Here is an 18,371-nt window from a genome sequence, read left to right as displayed (position 1 = left end):
TTGCTGTCAAGAACCATTCGCTGCTTATCTGGGGTGATGACCTCCTAGTCCTGGTTCTTAGCTTTGACATTCTAGATGGTGTCCGAGGGCTCAACGTCAAGGGTGATAGTCTTGCCAGTCAGGGTCTTCACGAAGATCTGCATGCCACCGCGCAGGCGAAGCACCAAATGCAAAGTAGACTCTTTCTGGATGTTGTAGTCGGACAAAGTACGTCCGTCCTCCAGCTGCTTGCCGGCAAAGATCAAACGCTGCTGATCTGGGGGAATGCCCTCCTTGTCCTGGATCTTAGCCTTGACATTCTCGATGGTGTCCGAGGGCTCAACCTCAAGGGTGATGGTCTTGCCAGTCAGGGTCTTCACGAAGATCTGCATGCCACCGCGCAGGCGAAGCACCAAATGCAAAGTAGACTCTTTCTGGATGTTGTAGTCGGACAAAGTACGTCCGTCCTCCAGCTGCTTGCCGGCAAAGATCAAACGCTGCTGATCTGGGGGAATGCCCTCCTTGTCCTGGATCTTAGCCTTGACATTCTCGATGGTGTCCGAGGGCTCAACCTCAAGGGTGATGGTCTTGCCAGTCAAAGTCTTCACGAAGATTTGCATGTTGGCTAATCAGTGCGAGAAATTAAGAAAAGAAAATTGTAACTGTATTTCTGTGTATAAATGGATACACACATATGCATTTATGTACATATGTGTGTATGTGTGTTTATCTGTGCAAGCAATGGCGCACTTAATTTTCTGCGCCGTGACCCAATTTACCGTTTCCACAAAAAAAAAACTGTCTGGTCTGGCACACACACAATGACCGAGGGGTAATTTCTAATATCTTTTTGTTTTCGGATTTGAAGATAAAAAATTATTTCACAATGATATACAATAATTTCTAAGAATGACTAATCTAACTCGAAAACAGACCCCACGTAAGGCGTACCGTACACACACAGTTATACACAGGCGAATACAACCTCAGTTTTTTTTTTTCTGCTGCACTTTGTCTTTGGCGAGGCCATTTTGATTGATTGCAGTTAAACGAACGAAAACAAAACCCGTAAATATACTTGCTTCTTCATATTGCTTTACTTACCTAATTTACGTTTGCAGTACAATTTATATTAATAACTATATTTCTTTTATTTTTCTTTCAATTAAATAGTCTAGCACTTTTTGAAATAATTACAAAAACTTGCTTGTGTCTGCGCTCTCCACAAAATTTTTCAGCTTTGAACAGTTTCTTGGCGAGTCAGTCGTATTTATACAGTGCATCAAAAACGAATTGAATCGTGCTAGCTCGCTCACTCTCGGGCAATTTATTCTTTTGCTTATGTGTTGTTCGGCTATTGCTGGACCTTTACACTGCATGAAAATGTGATAAAAAGTTGTGTGTTTTCAGGACTTTTGTGAGGAATGAAGGCCAATTGAATTGTTTTGCTAAATTTGTTGTATTAGCCATTTAAAATAAAATTCGTTGTGCATCAGCGCAGTCTAGTTGTCTCGCTCGCACCAACTCGTTGGTAGTTTACAACACCGCCACAAGAATGGCAGCTGCTACTGCGCGTGCATATGTGTTTGTGGAAAATATGTATACATATATTTATATTATTTTTATATTTCCTTGTATTAGCAGATATGTAGTACATACATACTTATGTACATCTGATGACGCCTCTTTGTTTGGCAAGTTAAATGACCTTTGTCTGTTTTGACGGCGCATGGGAGAGTTTGTCTTCGCTTTGGTCAACAGCCTCAGCGACAAAAACATACACTTGTACTTAACAAATACATTTGTACAAGCAGACGGCCATTTCCCCATAGCTCACACTATAGGTAATCAATAATGCGCCTGTGTCTGTGTGTGACTAACTGCATCTGGAAGGTTCCAGGGAACCAGCTTCCATGCTGATTAAATCCCATGCAACCAAATCATCATTAATGTATACAAATTTCGCTTCATTTATTAGGGTTTCTATTGTGGTAAATGCAATCTAGAGTCCCTTTCCGTTACGCTGCTCTATTCCCACAGATGAGCGATCCACTTAAACGAAATACGCCGCCAGTTGGGCCATTTTGTCCTTGGGCGGTCCACGTCCACGTCCGCCGCGCCCACCACCCCCACCTCTACCGCCTGCAGCCGCTTCCCCGCCAGCAGCAACAGGCCCAGCCACACCAGCGACACCGCCGCGTCCACCCTTGCCACCGCGCGGCCCGCCGCTGCGCACAGGCCTGGAGGCCACCGCCCGATGCTTCTCCACCAGATGCGAAAAGTCGCTGGAGCAGAAGACGCAGCCGATCTTCTCCTCGGTGCCATCCTTGAACTTTGACTTGTCCGATTTGTACACGACATTCACCTGCTGGGCGCCGCACTCCGCGCACTTGGCCTCTGCAAAATATTAAATAGAAGTCAGGATGAGGATAACGATGTACGTTTGCCGCAGAGATTCACCTTCCACTGTGATCTTTGTGGCTCCCTTGAAGCAATTGATGATCACATCGCAGCGATTGCAGCCCAACTTCCAGGTGGGTGCCAGGGTGCTGTCCAGTACAAGAATACCAGTTGGGCATTCCACGCACCCTGAAATGCCCAGCGTGTTGAGGGAGTGGGGACAGGTGGCATGGGTGCAGGTGTTGCACCCACCCAGAGATGGCATATCGCTGAACGGCGGATGGTTGTAGCAGTAGGGGCAGAAGGGGAACGACTTCCCCTTGACGCCCGTCGAGAAGGCCAGCAGCTCGAAGTCATCCAGCGGGCACTTGAACTCGCGATACACCTTCACATTGCCATTGGGCAGGGCGTAGGTCTCATCGCAGTGCGAGCAGTACAGGCGAGCGGGTTTCGTCTGATGGGAGGCACAGAAGATGGAGCAAGATTATATATTGTAGAGTCCACGGGCAGGGCAGTAACTCACCTGAATATACTTCATGTAGCGCCGACATTTGCCACAACGTGAGTGTGCCTTCCCTGACTCGGCCAGCGGCGAGAAGGACACCTCAAAGAGGGCATCCATGCTGGCTATATTCTTCACATAAAACATAAACTTGAGCTTGAATATGGTGATGGCATGCCGCAGTACATCCTGAAAGTCGGCCGTGCCCTTGGCAATCAGCGTCAGCATGCGCTCCACCTCCGAGCGCATTGTCGGCAGCACCAGCTCCGGATCGATCTTTGTATAGCCATGGACCAGCACAATACCCAGCGTGGTGGGTATCAGCTTGCGTCCGTTCTCGATTCGCACATAGTTTCGCTGGCAAATGTTATTAATGTGCACCGGTATGGAGGCATCCGTGCCGATGCCGTGCTGCTCCATGAGGGTGATCAGTTCTGCCTCGGTTAGATAATCGGGCGGACCCGTTTGACTCTCGGCCAGTCGGACATCGTTGATGGCCACCTGGGTGCCCTGGACGAAGGGCGGCATTGGCTCGTCGCGTCCAAAGGCTAGCCAGGTCATCACCTTGGTGTAGCCCTGATCGAGCAGAACATTGGCCGTGCACGAAAATGTCTCCATGCCCACCTTCAGCTTGGCCGTTGTCGTGCGGTACTTCAGGTCACGCGATAAGGTGCCCATGAAATGGCGACAGATGAACTCGTAGACACGCCAGGTGTCGCGATCAAAGTCGCTGCGGTTGGCCAGCTTCATGGGCGTGATCGGTGGATGGTCGCCGGCATCTTTGCCCTTGCGCGGCGCCTGGATGTCACCCAGAATCAAGCGGGCCTCATCCCCAAAGTCACCAGATGGCTGCAGCACGCGCAGCACTGCGGGCAAATCAAAGTTCTCCGGATACTGATTGGTCTCCGTACGTGGATAACTGACATATCCCTGGGTGTACAGACGTTCGGCTATTTGCATCGCCTGAAAGGGACCAATGCCTAGGCCCGAGCTGCAAATTCGCATCAGTTCGACGGTATTGAGGGCCAGCGGTTTGCTTTTGAACGCCTCCTTGCTGCTCACGCTCTCCACGCTGAGGTAGTGGGAAAAAAAGAAAGTAATGAATGGATGGAGCTATAGAGGCATAGCTGATGGCGCTCTTACGTGGCCTCCTTGTGCTCCTTGACGCGATTAAGCAGCATGATGGCAATGTCCTTCTTGAAAACACGTCCACGGCCCCACTCCAGAGTGAACTCGGGCTGGCCGGCGAGCATCTGCAAGTACCAGAAGCTCTCCGGCTTAAAGGTCTGTATATCGTCGTGCCGCTTCACACAGAAGCCCAGGGTGGGCGTTTGACAGGGGCCGTACGAGATGAGCGAGGAGTCCAGGTCGCCGTACCGATCCTGAAAGAACCTCGTTTGGAACCGCGTGAAGGCACAGCCGATGCGCAGATCCAGCTCCTGGCGGGCATCCACAGACTTGGCCTCGTTCTCGTTGGGATGGCCCAGCGTCTCCATGGCGCCCTTGATATCCTTGTCGGTGATGGCCGAGAAGTGAGCCCGATATGTAACCTGCTTGCTATACACGTTACTTATGACACCTTGGACAGCGTCCATCACCTCAAAGCAAATGTTCTCGCCCTCCTTGTCGCAATCGAGCCAGAGGACCAGATATTCGCAGCCGCGCGCCTCGTGCGCCAGGAACGTGCGCATGTGCTGCTTGGGGCTGGTCTCTTTCTTCTCGGTGGGACAACCGAAAAGTTCCACGGGATCCACCTTATCCCAGGAGTTGTATTTGCTTGTGAAATCCAATGACATCACATGCCCGCACACAGACGTCATGCGAAAATGGACGGTGCCCTCGTTGCGGAAGGTTCCGGTCCACTCGTGGGTGGAGCAGCCATTGCCAGTGCCTGCAAAAACACAGCAAAAACGTTAGGGAGGGCAGACAAGGACTAGGACCGGGACCAGGCCACGCCAGCCGCTGAACTTTCGCTAACGAACCTCTTTTCACCGTACAGCGTCCGTTGGAGAGGATCGTGGCCAAAGAGGCGGCCAGCGAGGGCTTCTCCGCCACCATCAGCACATTCTTCATGGCCTAAATATAATTGATGACTTTTTCGTGAGCTGCGAAGATTCCTATTTCCTTCTCTGTCTCGCGCATGGGATGAACCTGGTTGAGCAGCCGTTTGCCGGTTCGGTTCGTTTCGTTTCGGACGTAGTTTCCGTCTTTCGTTGCCTTCGTTTGTGTCACTTGATTGACCAAGAGCGGAGTTGTGCGTGGTTGCTTCAGGAACGCCCACTCATGAGATTTGTTTATGATCGATACTGCCGTTTAACCAAATGTTTTCGCAAAAAAAAATAAATTTCGGATAGGCTTAGAGATGTGCAATGCCTCGATAAATTGGTTAGTTCAGATAGATTTGTTTATTATCGAAATTATCGATAAGATATACCGTCAGAGCCTCGTAAATATACCAAAATATACTGTAAATATACCGTAAACTTAAATTAAATTCCTCGATTTTGATGTTCTATTTGATATTACTCTAGTTAGGATTTCCGCGCTTAAACTATAATTTTATCCGATTTATCAATCAATTCTCCAGAAGAGTGGCTAGTTTCCACGACTTCCTTTTCTTGAAATGTTTCCAAGCTATGTTTAAAACTAAAAAGGTCAAAGAAAAAAAATAGCATAAAACGTTACGAGAGTGGGAATGGAATGCAACGTCATTTGACAATTTGTTGTTTGTCAACAGGTAAGTAAAGCATGGTATGTGCATTTGTATACCCTATTTCCATAAATTAATATTAACATTTAATTTTTTAAAGCTGCTCTCAAACATTAATAATGACTTTATCATAGACTGACATGTTTTAACATTTTCATATGTCTTCTATGTATTAACATATGTGTATCGATCTATATATGTATATTCTCGATATCTGCATAATTTGTCTTTGAGTTTGAGTCTAAGCTTTGGCCAGCCAAGTCCAAGTAAATCCTAAGTAAACATGGAAAGTACTCGAGCACGCAGGTTGCTATTGATTTGTTTGACCTTAAAAGCATTGCATTGTACAACATAGCATATACAGGATTTACCAAACTTACTAACCATAAGAAAACATGCATTCATTTATTCTAAATATTTAAAAGATTCTTTTGATCTGCAGTAACTAGCCCGATGTCATTTCAAAAAACGATTCTTCGATAGATCAAACATTTTTCTCACATTGGCGCCACCTGTTGACTCTTTATCAACTATCTGGCACGCTTATTATATGACGATCCGGCAAATCTGCTCATGGCGTTATTTTTTTATTTGAATCTGTGTTTGCCAATTTGTGCAATATTTCGAATTCCATTGTCTTGCGTGAGGTGTTTCGTTATTTATAGAGTTGATAAAGTTATTGAATGCCGGCGCATTTGAAATACTGAACCGGTTTTTGCTCTTTTTTTCGCACTGCCTCAAAGGTTAATTACACCAGAAACTGTAAATAAAAGCCCCACCTGCGGCACTGTGGAAATAAGCTGGAGATCTGAACACAAACCCAAAAGTTCTTTGCACAATTCAAATGATGGCAAATATTTGATCAGAATCACTTTTTGAGTAGCTACCGCTTCCCAGAGTAACCCACGCAGTAGCCAGAGAAGCAAAAGTCAGGAAATCCATTAATTTCTGCACCATAATTCGCCTTGAACTCCCATTGTGCCTGTGGGCTCATTTGCATACAAAAGAGTAAGAGTTGACAAACCGCTGGAGGAGGGCAATAGAAGACGTGGTCCGGTATTGTGTGGCCTCATTATGGGAAAGGCTTAAGCCATTCAGAGCGAAGTGGAATCCGTGATCTGATCTGATCTGATCTGATGTGGGTCAGCTGCCAGAGGAACTAGCGGTAGACTCGATCCCTGACGCTCCTCGCCGGATAATTGAGACACTTTCGAAGGTAATTTTGTTCTATTTGGTTTCATTAATGTTTGCCAAAAAGCTTTATTTTATTGTACGATAAGTATAAATAGTTTAGTTGTTGTTTTTAGTCAATGACAATTGCCAACATCCTTTAGATGTTTGTATAAAGTACATATTGTAATATATATTTGCTTGTGTATATACAGTTGATGTACATATATTTATTTATATATATTTTCGTATGTATGAAGCTGCACATGAATGCCAAGTTCTGGCGAGTTTTTCAGTTTCAGTTTCGGTTTCATTTAATTGCCATTTCAGACAATTTCGTTCCGCATGTTTATCTATAAAAATGTTCTCTCTGTGGGCCATAAATTAATAGAATACAAGCAGGGAATGGAGGGGTGGGGACGGGAACGGGAACGGGAAGGGGGCCAGTCGCAGTCGCACGCCTCCAAAAGCGATTATTATTGATATATTCCTTATGAATGGCATACCCCATACATTATTTAATAATTATCGTTAAAATACTCTTCTCTTTTTTTCCCCTCCCCTCTCTTCGGGGAATTCCATTTTTCAATAATTTGCCTTGAAGCTGTTCGGTTCTGGTATATGTAAGTATGAGGACTCTGTGCAGACTTGTATGCGGTTGTTTTAGTTAATAACATTTTATCGTAAAAACTTAGCATCGATCTAGAGGATAAATCTTAGCAACTACATAGATATTGTTGATTCGTTGTTTGGTTACAGGTTACGGGTTGCAGGGATTCGAGTCAAATGGATATATGTTTGTGTGTAGAGATATCTCAGGGCAGGGCAATGCGTAAAATAATAATTATTTCGGGCTAGTCTTAGGCTAGTCAATTGTATAGGATATGCTTATCATATGTACAATAGTCGTTAGTATCAAAAATATGCTCTAGATATAAAGTATTCGCTGCCTTTATCAGTCATTGGATAGTATCATCATAATTTCAGTTTCAATTCGTTGTTTTGATCCAAGATACTTGAATACATTTTAAAGAAGACATATTTTCTCGTTTAGTAGGTACTATATACAATTAAACATACACAAATAAACAATTGAATTTTACAAATATATGTATAGGTTTTATAGGGATCCTTATCCTGGGATCGCCATGTGGGAGCGGGAAACTAACTTTTGGCCTGAACACTTTGGAAGTTCTATTACATAATACATGCGTGTGTGCCTACGCTATTCGATAGGTATTTGATAATTACGCACGTTAGACGCGCCAACTAAATATTGTATGCACAAATTCAGAAATAAATTACAATTAATTAATGGAAAAAAAAATTAAATTAAATACAATAATAATAAAAAAAAAAAAAATTGTACTGCTTTTAGTTTCTGTGTTTTCAGGGATTTAAAATATACATATGTAAAAATACGTGCGGGGAGGAAGTTGAATACATTCTGAATTGGGCGCCTCAAAAGGATATAAATAAATCGATATCGATAGCAGGCCGCCCAGAAACCTAACGGAACAATGCGTTTATAGAGTGTGTGAGTACGTGTGTGATGGATGGGCCGATCATTGTTTAATTAAACGCGCTTTCCTTTTTGGCATCTGCTGCGCCCACTTTTTTTTACTTCTACCATTTAACCTTGATCGATCAGTATCGTTGAACTTTTGATGATAAATTTGATTGTGCGCGCGCGCACGCATGTGTGTGTGTTTGTATTTTTACCCCAGAGAAAAACAACTATTAGGGAAACAATCAGACACATACACACATGCACCCATGTATATATTTTTTTGTTTATGCCTGCGCGAGTAAATAAATTCCCGTTTGTTTGGCTTACAAAAAACAAACGAACTCCCAGAAGAACAAAAAATAAGAAATGTTTAATTTAAAACAGATTTCTGCCACACAACACACATAAAAATAGTGCCAGAATCCACTTGGAAGATTGTAAAAGAATGCAAGAATCAAATTATTGAGCAATGCTGAATGACAAACACACAGACACTAATCTAATACTGGTCTCTGGGAGAAAAGAGGGATTGAGAACAAGAGAGGAAGCGGGTACGTGTGACGCAGCACGTCTAAATCAAATGCCAGCAGCTTTTTTTTTGGTGCAATCTTCTCAATGGGAATCGAAATGGGATTCCAAATTCAAATTAGAGCCCAGCATCCAGAATCGACTAATTTAAATGTTAAACAATCTACATACATGTGTTCATGTATTTTTATACGTATAGTATATGTGTGTGTTTGTTTGTTCTATCTGCTGGCGGCTGCTGGTTTTCTCACACTTGAGATTTTTGTTAGGATAGAACGACCAAAGCAGAATATCACGAGAATACAACAAAAATGCCTCAACAATAAATTCCTTGTGGTTGTGCGCTGCATTCAGCAGCAGCGGCAACGGCAGCTGTCCAAGTTCTATTGGAAAATCTCTCTGGAAAGAAAACCCCCATCATTAACAATAGCACTGCTTTGTCTATTGTGCATTCCTGTTTGCGGTATGTGTACATATGTATACACATATACTCTACTGCGTTTTGCAACACTTACCCATGTCTGGGCTCAATTCAATTAAAACGTGTTAATCTGACCCTGTCCTGCCCTGCTATCCCCCATCTAACCTACCGTTATGTTGTGCTCAGGTTACATACGTACATCCATATGTATACGAATAAAATACTCTTACATTTGTTTTGTGTTTAGCTCAAATTGAAGATTGAAGTTGAATACTGAATTACTGTCGGCCATTGTCCGCTGCCGCTGCCTGCCCCTACTTCTGCTTCCCCTTGTTGGCCGATTTCAAAATCACGCGCAAGACGGTCTCACACACATGCACTCACTTTTACACACACTCTCAAACACATAGACAATTAGCTGGGCCGGTCAATGCGCGTGCTTGAATGTTGGTTTCGCTGTTGCTGCTGCTGTTTACTGCTATTGCGCAAGTGTGTCTCGGATACTCCAGTCCCCCAGCTCCAATGCCATTATTTTCGTGTGGACGGAGGGAGGGGACAGAGGGCTTACTTTCGCATTGTCGCTCGTCTCGGCTCCAGTTTTCTGCAAGAGAAATATGAAAAAAAGAAAAAGGGCAAATATACATAAATACAAATCCAATTACAAGTATGTGTTTCTATATGTGCACATATATGCATATACAATAATGCGTCGTCTGTCTCCTTCTCACTCTGACGGAATCAGATGACGGCGACCGCAACTGCAACGGCTACGTTGGAGTCGCAAATTAAAAAAAAATAATGCCTTTGCGTAAAATTTAAATGGGCCACATTGTAATTATAACTTGAAAAAAGAAAAAAAACAAATCAAAAACTGCAGAACGTTCAAATTAAAAATTGCCGCTAAACTTAATTAATGGCAGAAATGCGTGTGTGTGCGTTTGCACTTTTATGAAACTTTTGATAATTTGTAAAAATTGAAGCAGGAAAGAATTCATTAGGAGCACACACACATACAACTTCTGTGTGTGTCAAACGATGCGCTGCCCCCACCCTTTCATCCATCTCCATGCCAGTGCTTTCTCTTTTCCCTGCGCATCCTGACGCCCCATCAAACTACATTCGAAGCAATTCAGCAATTCCAATGTGGACCAGGAGAGTAGTGGCCGGGGCTGGAATGAGCGTGACGGGGACACGTTGCCTGGGGATTATGCAAAAGAAAAGAAATTGCATAGCAGCTGCAATTTCCACACGCACGCACAATACATACATGCATACATATATACATATGTATGTACCATGCCTGCATGCGAGCAGTCCACAGTTTGAGAGACACTGCGGTCGTCAGGTCACAGGCATCAGCAGTGCAGCGTGAGCCACAGTTTTGAGGGACTGTTGTACGAATTATTCGATTGCATAACCCCCTCTAAATGGGCCCATGGGCCCAAAAACCCAACGCCCGTCTGTTTTGTTTGTTTTGTTTTCTCTTTCGATCTTTCTGGTCGGGGCAAAACCTCAGCGAGACCCGGACACAACAGTCATCGACGGACGGCATTGGCATCTGTTTCTTAAAGCCAGATCACTAAAAAGTGACGTGAGACGGAGAAATACTCGAAAAAAAAAGAGGGAACACACATGTATTATGATCGCGTGTATAAAGACGACGCTATACCCTCTACTTTCAATTTTATGATCTAACATGTGGTGTGGAAACAATGGATTTAATTAAGGGCAACAGCTAGAGAGGATTAGGGCTCACGTGAGTGTTGGAAAACATCGTTTTGGTTCAAATAGTGACACAGCTCTGCGACTGAAGCCACTTATCTCATGCTACCTCTGGAATTTCAATTCTTTCGCTAGCTTTTAACATGTGTTTTTTACATTTTTCTGCAAAATGTATGTGTTGTTTCGCTGACTCTTACATACTTAGTGCCTCCTGGCAATATGTTCTTCCTCAAGTATTTTTTATAGTCTCTGCAAAATGTGTTTTGCTTCTATTTTTTTCATCTTTTTTTTTATAGTCTCTGGAAAACGTGTTGTTTCAGGTTTGTTTTTATGATTGTACTATGTGGGCTGACTAGCTGCAAAAGGTAATTTCTCCAGAATTTATAGTATCTTGGAAACATGTGGTTCTTGTAGTCCGTTCTAATAGTCTGCAACCAAATATGGTTGAACTTCAGCTCTTTTCAGTATCTTCCCAATGTGGTTCTGGCTATCACATGGTTCGGAACGAACCGAAAAATACTCTCACCTCTGAATACTGAAATGGGATGGGATGGAATGAATGGCGTTTACTTTGGCTCATTTGCGATGTGTCAAGACCACTTGAGGCGGCGGCCGGCGTCCGACGAAGCGGTGCTTATCACATGTTCGTCGCCCGACGTCGCCGCCGGTGAGTCCAATTTAAACTCAATTTTCAATTTTCCCTTTCCTCCAGATGCAGATACCCACTGGTGGGCATTATCTCAATGTGCCTGTGGCTATGTGTGTGTGTCAAGGGTTGCGCTGCGCGTTGATTATTTTATTATTTTATGGCCATGTGGAAATCTTCTACAGGAAACTGGGAACCTGAACTCGAAAACTCTGACCCAATCGCTGTTTGCATTCGTTTTTCCAAAATTTCCACCGAACAAAACGTGGCTACATTTTCATTTTATGGCCATTTCTCAAGTGCCCAGAAACGACGCTAAATCGTAAACTTGGCGCATGGTTGTAAAGCAGTCAGTCAACCAGTGGAAAATGCGGGGAAATGGCAGGCAGGCCAAAGAGAAAGACCCGAAGTACATATAACCCTGGCGCAATAGTAGGTTTCCCAAAAGGAATAATAAAACCCAAGACAACACAAAAGCAAAAAGAATGAATGACAAAGACAACGTGTTGGACTTTTTCTCTCTGGCAGGCGCCGGCCGCTCTCCGCTGTGCCTGTGCTGCAGCATGCTGAGCGCTAACTGGGTAAATCTTCTGCGAATCTCATCCAGGAGACGTGAAACACACACACATACATACTATGTATGGTAGGCAGGACGATGAATAATCGTGTAAAAGCTGCATGAAATTATAATAAAGTAGACGACTGATTTGGTGGCTTTGAATTAATTGTGGATTATCATCCATTACTAGGCGGCTTGTTCCTTTCTCTATTTTCTAAATATTTTAACAGCATAACGGTTGAGGGAATGGTCTTTCAGCTGATTATATTTGTAGGCATTGCAAAAGATCCAGAGCCAACGCCACCATAGCATCATTCTCCCTCTTTGTATGTAAATTTTAAGTGGATTATCTACTGAAAGTTATCCAGTCTAAGATTTTGAGTCAATAGAAAGCGGAACAACAGTGCCAAGGCAGCAGAGACAAATACGAGTAAAACCATCAGCATAATGCATGTTTACATAGTCTGTATGGATGGATGTACCTCTGTTTGCACCCACCAAAAATTTCTCTCCCTTAATTTGATTTGGTTGTGTTATCTGCTGCTTATCGTTCGCTCCACTTACCTTTAGCAAACAGTTTCCATCTTTGCAGTGGGGGGAAGTGCTGCCGCTGTGTTCGTCGTCGTTGGTGGGGTTGTGGTGGTATCAGCCACAGTTGGGGAGACACTGCTCGGAGCTGAGCTCTGCATTGTGGTGTTTTGCGTGAACTCTGTGCCACAGCCGGCCATCGAGGGCAGGCCCTGGGAGCTGCTCGAGTGCTGGACTCCATTGGTGGTGTTGGTGATGTCGTGACGGAGCCGCGGACAGCAGATGCGCCTGCAGGCGGTCCACACCTGCGGCTGGCATCCGACCACAATGAATATGAAAACGCCCTGTAGGGCATTGATCAGGTCGGTGACGAACCAGGCGCCATGGGGCCCACCCACTAGCCACGACATGATGTCCGCTATCCATGTGACGCCCATCACGACGACCAGCTTGAGGCAGACCTTGCCGAGGGCCGACTTTTCCGTGGACGACTTGACATCGTCCCGCTTCCACAGGCCGCACGTCAGCTGGTGGGTGGTGGAGATGAACAGGGCAATATTGGCGCAGAGCAGCAGCCCAATGGGGCCGTAGAAGTAGGCAAAAATGGACACCGATCGATTGTCGAACCAGCAATAGAGCTGCCCGAAGCCCGGCCGCAGCAGCGTCGTCTCCGGCAGCTGGTCCACACAGGCGGCTATCGTTGAGATCAGCAGGGGCACGCCCCAGGCGTACACGGAGTAGAGGAGCAGTCGCAGCGCCTCCTGATTCCGCTCGAGGGAGCTCGGTCGAAAGTCCCGGAAAGTCCACCAGATATTGAAGCACATCGTGTTCAGCCAGAAGAAGGCCGACAGGAAGAAGAACTGCATGCCAATGGCCAGCAGCAGACAGGCCACGGAGCCCGGCATTATCGATGTGTTCAGCTCCTCGATGGCCAGCAGCACCTTGCCCACCAGCAGGCAGAAGACGTAGCAGATCTGGCAGCGCCAGTGTAGAGCATGATGGACCGCGGGCAGCATAAAGCCGGCAACGAGTGTGGCCGCCAGGAACACCACCGAGACGAGTATGCCGCCGGTTAGGACGGCCTTCTGCAGTCGCATTCCCGAGCTTTGGCCATCCTCGTCCAGTGCGCCGGAGCCCCCATTCTGACCGTCGCCGTGTGTGGCGTGTGAAAAGTGATGCGAACAGGCAATGATCTTCACTTCTCCCTCGCGTTGCGTGTGCTCCAGGCAGTACTGGCTGGCACTGAGATTGGTGTGATGCGACAGCCGGATCTCGCCCGAGGATCGATTCAGCTGGGCTTCGTGCCAGTCGCCGGCAATGGCATAGCCGATATTTGTATTTGCATTTGTGGCCACGCACTCGGGCAGGCCGTAGCTGGTCTGATAGCTGCCCTCCGGTAGTTGTGGGCCCAGCCGAAGCTGACCGTCTGTGGGGGGACTGGGCTGCAGGTTGCAGGTCTTCAGGCTGGTGTCGTAGCTGCCCCACTTGCCGCAGCACTTGCGCATGCGCAGCGTTGCAGGCGGCGTCACCAGGGATGCCATTCCCGTTTCGGTTCCCCGTGCGGGTGCAGTCTCTCGGTTACCTGTTGTTGCAGCTGCGGGCGCTTCCAGGCAGACCAATGCCACATCCCGATCGACGCAATAGTTGTGAGGCTCCACCAGAATCAGTCGCTCGCGCACCGACAGTGTGCCATTAGGGAAAATGATGACATTGCCCGGCCTACTGCTGAACAGCTCCAGCTGCTGCTCCTGGCAGACGGGTCGTACGTGGGCGGTGAACTTCATGAAGCGCGGACTGGCGCCAATGGGCTTAAAGAAGCGCTGCTGCTGTATGAGGTACACCATGGGCACCCACAGCTCTGAGTTGCCCGCTATACAGGAGCGGGTGGTGCCATTGAGATACTCCCCCAAATGGCAGCATTTGTTGAGCGTCACCCGTGGTGGTGGTCGTGCCGAACCAGGTGCGCTTGTGGAGGAGGGAGCAGAGGGGTCGCCGCTGCTGCTGCTGCTAGTCTCTTCGTTGGGCAACTGCTGGCCAAGCAGAGCTCCGATGAGCATTAATGTGATTAGCAGTTGTCTGCTTAAGTCTTTGATGGCCATGATGAGGCGATGACGATGTGTTTGTGGATTGTCGGGTTGGTGGTCAGTGTCGAGTGTCGAGTGTCTCGCTTAACTTGTCTTACTGGCTAGCACGCACATCCACATCTAGTTCTTATTCTGGCACTTGTCCTCCTTTTTGATTCACGTTCTCGAGCAGCGACACTCACAGATCACAGAATGTTAAAGACGCCTCGTCCATTGCGGAATGGAATCATCGTTTTGCATGGCTTCTGCGGGGGCGCAGAGCGCAGCCGATTCACAGATCGGACCAGATATTCGGATTCAAGTACGCGACGGATTCACACACACACTCTCATTTATACGTCGTCTCCGTTTCGCTTCGTCAAAGAACAGTTTTCACTTTTCTTCTCCTTTTCTGCTGTTTCTTTGGTTTTTCTTTTTGGCCCAGCGTAAACAAAATGAAATTTCACTTCTGCAACGTAAATATCACGCTAGTTGAACAAAAAAATTACGAGCCAGGCAGATGAGAAGCTGCTTGTGGCTGGTCGCTGGTTTGATTTGCTTTGCCTGGTTGCGTTCAAGATAAAACTAATAACAACAATCCGCGAAGAATAAATAAATAGGTAGCGTTGCTCCGCGTCGTTCACTAATATCGATATATCGATTGCAGATGATATATTTTTAAGTGACATTCCTTTATACTGCACTGCATGAAATGTTGTTGGAAATATTATTGTGAATTGGATATATCATCGGGGGAATTATTTTCCTCATATTGGGTAAGTCAACACTATTATTATGTTGTTTTGACTACAGTTTCGATGAACAGGGAAGCTAAAAAAAATATCGGTAGCTTTGTGCGATAAGATGAAAGATTTCGGCGGTTACATGTGTCTATTTTTAAAATAATATTAGAAAATACCATATTTCCGGGATATATTCTAAAATTGCTGAATACCTATTAAGCTTATATATCCTATATATATATACAATAATTTAAGATCGTATTGGGATTGATTGTTATATGAAAGTTGATAAAAGCGTCAGCGGTATATATATTTGCGTTTCGTTATCGGTATATCGGTATATATAATGGTATATTCAATTAATTTTTCCATGGCAGCGTGTGAGAGAGAAATAGTTGAGCAATCTGGTAAATATGGTAATTGTTTATGATTCTTTTTTATCGGTCTTCTTATATTTTCATCACCGGGGATCAGTATATTTACGGTATATTTTGACAACTAGAAGGTATATTTCGGTATATTTATGATGGCCCGAATTCGATTCGGTCACACTCGCAACCAATCGCATGTCAAAAGTTCTTTTCCGGTTTCGTTCACCAACTAGGAGGTACTGATATAATTTTGTGCCTCACTTATTTTATAAACATCGCCGGCATGTAAATAGATTGTTTAGTTAAACGCGCAAAATCTCCAAGCGAATGAATTGCGTTACTCAATGTGCACAAAATATCAAACAGAACTCAATTGCATTGGCCGAAAATTCGCTGGGGAAACTTGTGTTTTATTTTTTTCTGTGCAATACCATTTTTTTTTTGTTGGTTAAAGTGTTTGTGTCTTTACTAATGTTGATATTTGCTATATCTTGCAGATATTGAACAATGGGCCGCTACTCCCGTGAATCAGACAACGTCACCAAGTCGTGCAAGGCGCGCGGACCCAATCTACGTGTGCATTTCAAGGTGAGCATACCTCAAGACGCCGCTCCTGCCCATTGTTGTTATTGTTGAGAGAGCGAAGTGTGGTTATGTGTATATCTGTAGATATGGCAACTTAAATCAGTGAATGCCTGCCCGCAAGCAGCATCTCGCTTTTGCATCGTTGCTAGAGTAATTTGCTGGACAAATTCATCAGCTGAGCGCAGTCTCCATCCTTGACGCGCTCTTCCAAAATCTTGTCCACATCTCTAGAACTCCTCAGTACGCTGGCATCAGCATCTTTACTAACGGTTGTGCCTCCGATGCTCCACATGCGATCCGCATATGAGTCTCGGCACAGTGCCTGAATCTCCTTGTGGGCACAACGACTAACTACAGTGGTTGCTACACATGCAACCATCAAAATAGTTGTGCCCAAAGTAAACTCCAACCATTGCTAAAACAGCGGCGTGCTGGCCCTCAATGCTCGCGTCTCTACCTGAACTCTGGCACAATGCCTCTCTTTGCTTTAATGGTGTGACTGAGCAGCACATGGAGCCTTGGCTTCTTTGTAGCTCTGCAGTTACTCTCTATAAGCGCTAGCCTTTAGCGTAATTCTATGAACCAACTTCAGTGACTCTCCTGGCAGGCACAACGACTACATACAGTGGTTGCCTCACATGAAACCATAAAAATAGTTGTGCCCAAAGTGAACTCCAACCATTGCTAAAACAGCGGCGTGCTGGCCCTCAATGCTCGCGTCTCTACCTGAACTCTGGCACAACCCTCTCTTAAGAAGAATTTGACTCAAGGCTTGCCCATAGCCTTGAAATTGTTTGTTTAATCATACTAATGTGTAATTTGTTGTCCACAGAATACACATGAGACTGCTCAGGCCATCAAGCGCATGCCCCTGCGCCGTGCCCAGCGCTTCCTGAAGGCTGTGATCGACCAGAAGGAGTGTGTGCCCTTCCGTCGTTTCAATGGCGGCGTTGGACGTTGCGCCCAGGCCAAGCAGTGGAAGACCACACAGGGTCGCTGGCCCAAGAAGTCTGCGGAATTCCTGCTGCAGTTGCTGCGCAACGCTGAGGCCAATGCTGACTGCAAGGGACTCGATGCCGATCGCATGGTCGTCCACCACATCCAGGTGAACCGCGCCCAGTGCCTGCGTCGCCGCACATACCGTGCCCACGGTCGCATTAATCCCTACATGTCATCGCCGTGCCACGTCGAGGTCATTCTCACCGAGAAGGAGGAGGTCGTCTCAAAGGCCACCGACGATGAGCCCGCGAAGAAGAAGCTCTCCAAGAAGAAGCTGCAGCGCCAGAAGGAGAAGATGTTGCGTTCTGAATAAAATGTGTTCTGGGCCAGCCGCCCAAGCCGGTGTCAACAATTGAAAGAATTCATCTTTTTTTTTTATTAATATTATAACTTAATGAAAGTTAAATGTGCGACCGTGTGTGTATATTAATGTTGTCAAGGATGTGGCCGGTGCGCTGTTGATAAGGATGATAGAAATTACAACGCAAGCGGTTGACTTGCTAACTTGGAAATGTGATGCGTTTGGCTTTTACCTCAAACATTCTTTGTTTTTCTTTTTTTTTTTTTTGCTAGGCTAGGAAAGCGTGTGGCAACGCAATAAAGTAAAACATTTTTGTACTACACTACTTGGTCTCGAAATGTAGGGATCCCCCAGATGGGTTACGTTCATATTAAGCTGTGCTGCTAGGGTTTTCTGCATTTGATTGATTGGACCTAATAGTTGTCAGACATGAGGAGATGCCTGCCAAAGCTTCATTTGTCGTTGTGTCTCGTGCTGTCTCTGTCTTGAAGTACATATGCTGGAGTTAAGCCTAATATGGATTTTTCTAATCAAATGTTCGAGAAGTAGACCACATGTTTTGAATTTGAGCTGAACATGTTAATTTGAATTTTCGCAAAGCGCCGTCCTTATTTTTTTGACAGTCTGGCAGCAC

At 45.5% G+C, this 18,371-nt stretch overlaps 4 protein-coding genes across 4 annotated transcripts in view; 1 reads left to right on the top strand and 3 right to left on the bottom strand.

Moving 5' to 3' along the window:
• Nucleotides 1–1,221, bottom strand: part of LOC117588782 (polyubiquitin-C-like) — a 3,072-nt gene extending 1,851 nt beyond the window's left edge. The window contains 2 exon segments of the mRNA XM_034280285.1: nucleotides 69–604; nucleotides 1,084–1,221. Of these exon segments, the coding sequence (XP_034136176.1) occupies nucleotides 69–599 (531 nt within the window). The 5' untranslated portion in view covers nucleotides 600–604; nucleotides 1,084–1,221.
• A 704-nt stretch (nucleotides 1,222–1,925) lies between these two features.
• LOC117588781 (DNA topoisomerase 3-beta) lies at nucleotides 1,926–5,258 on the bottom strand. Its single transcript, XM_034280284.1, has 5 exons — nucleotides 4,864–5,258; nucleotides 4,025–4,772; nucleotides 2,903–3,953; nucleotides 2,440–2,833; nucleotides 1,926–2,376 (listed from the first exon to the last, which is right to left on the bottom strand). The coding sequence occupies exons 1-5, from the start codon at nucleotides 4,952–4,954 to the stop codon at nucleotides 2,033–2,035; spliced, it is 2,628 nt and encodes an 875-aa protein (XP_034136175.1). The 5' UTR covers nucleotides 4,955–5,258; the 3' UTR covers nucleotides 1,926–2,032.
• Nucleotides 5,259–7,389: 2,131 nt separating this feature from the next.
• On the bottom strand, nucleotides 7,390–15,351 carry LOC117588367 (probable G-protein coupled receptor Mth-like 1). The gene is made up of 2 exons (XM_034279581.1): nucleotides 12,712–15,351; nucleotides 7,390–9,821 (listed from the first exon to the last, which is right to left on the bottom strand). Exon 1 carries the CDS (start codon nucleotides 14,772–14,774, stop codon nucleotides 12,714–12,716), a length of 2,061 nt encoding a protein of 686 aa, XP_034135472.1. The 5' UTR covers nucleotides 14,775–15,351; the 3' UTR covers nucleotides 7,390–9,821; nucleotides 12,712–12,713.
• A 696-nt stretch (nucleotides 15,352–16,047) lies between these two features.
• LOC117588332 (60S ribosomal protein L17) lies at nucleotides 16,048–17,842 on the top strand. Its single transcript, XM_034279543.1, has 3 exons — nucleotides 16,048–16,088; nucleotides 16,350–16,440; nucleotides 17,270–17,842. Exons 2-3 carry the CDS (start codon nucleotides 16,360–16,362, stop codon nucleotides 17,747–17,749), a joined length of 561 nt encoding a protein of 186 aa, XP_034135434.1. The 5' UTR covers nucleotides 16,048–16,088; nucleotides 16,350–16,359; the 3' UTR covers nucleotides 17,750–17,842.
• Nucleotides 17,843–18,371: the final 529 nt, after the last annotated feature.

Source organism: Drosophila guanche, unplaced genomic scaffold (genome assembly GCF_900245975.1).
Source record: "Drosophila guanche unplaced genomic scaffold, DGUA_6, whole genome shotgun sequence".
Taxonomy (NCBI): Eukaryota; Metazoa; Arthropoda; class Insecta; order Diptera; family Drosophilidae; genus Drosophila; species Drosophila guanche.
Note: the sequence above shows the minus strand (reverse complement) of the source record. Positions and strands in the feature narration are given on the sequence as shown.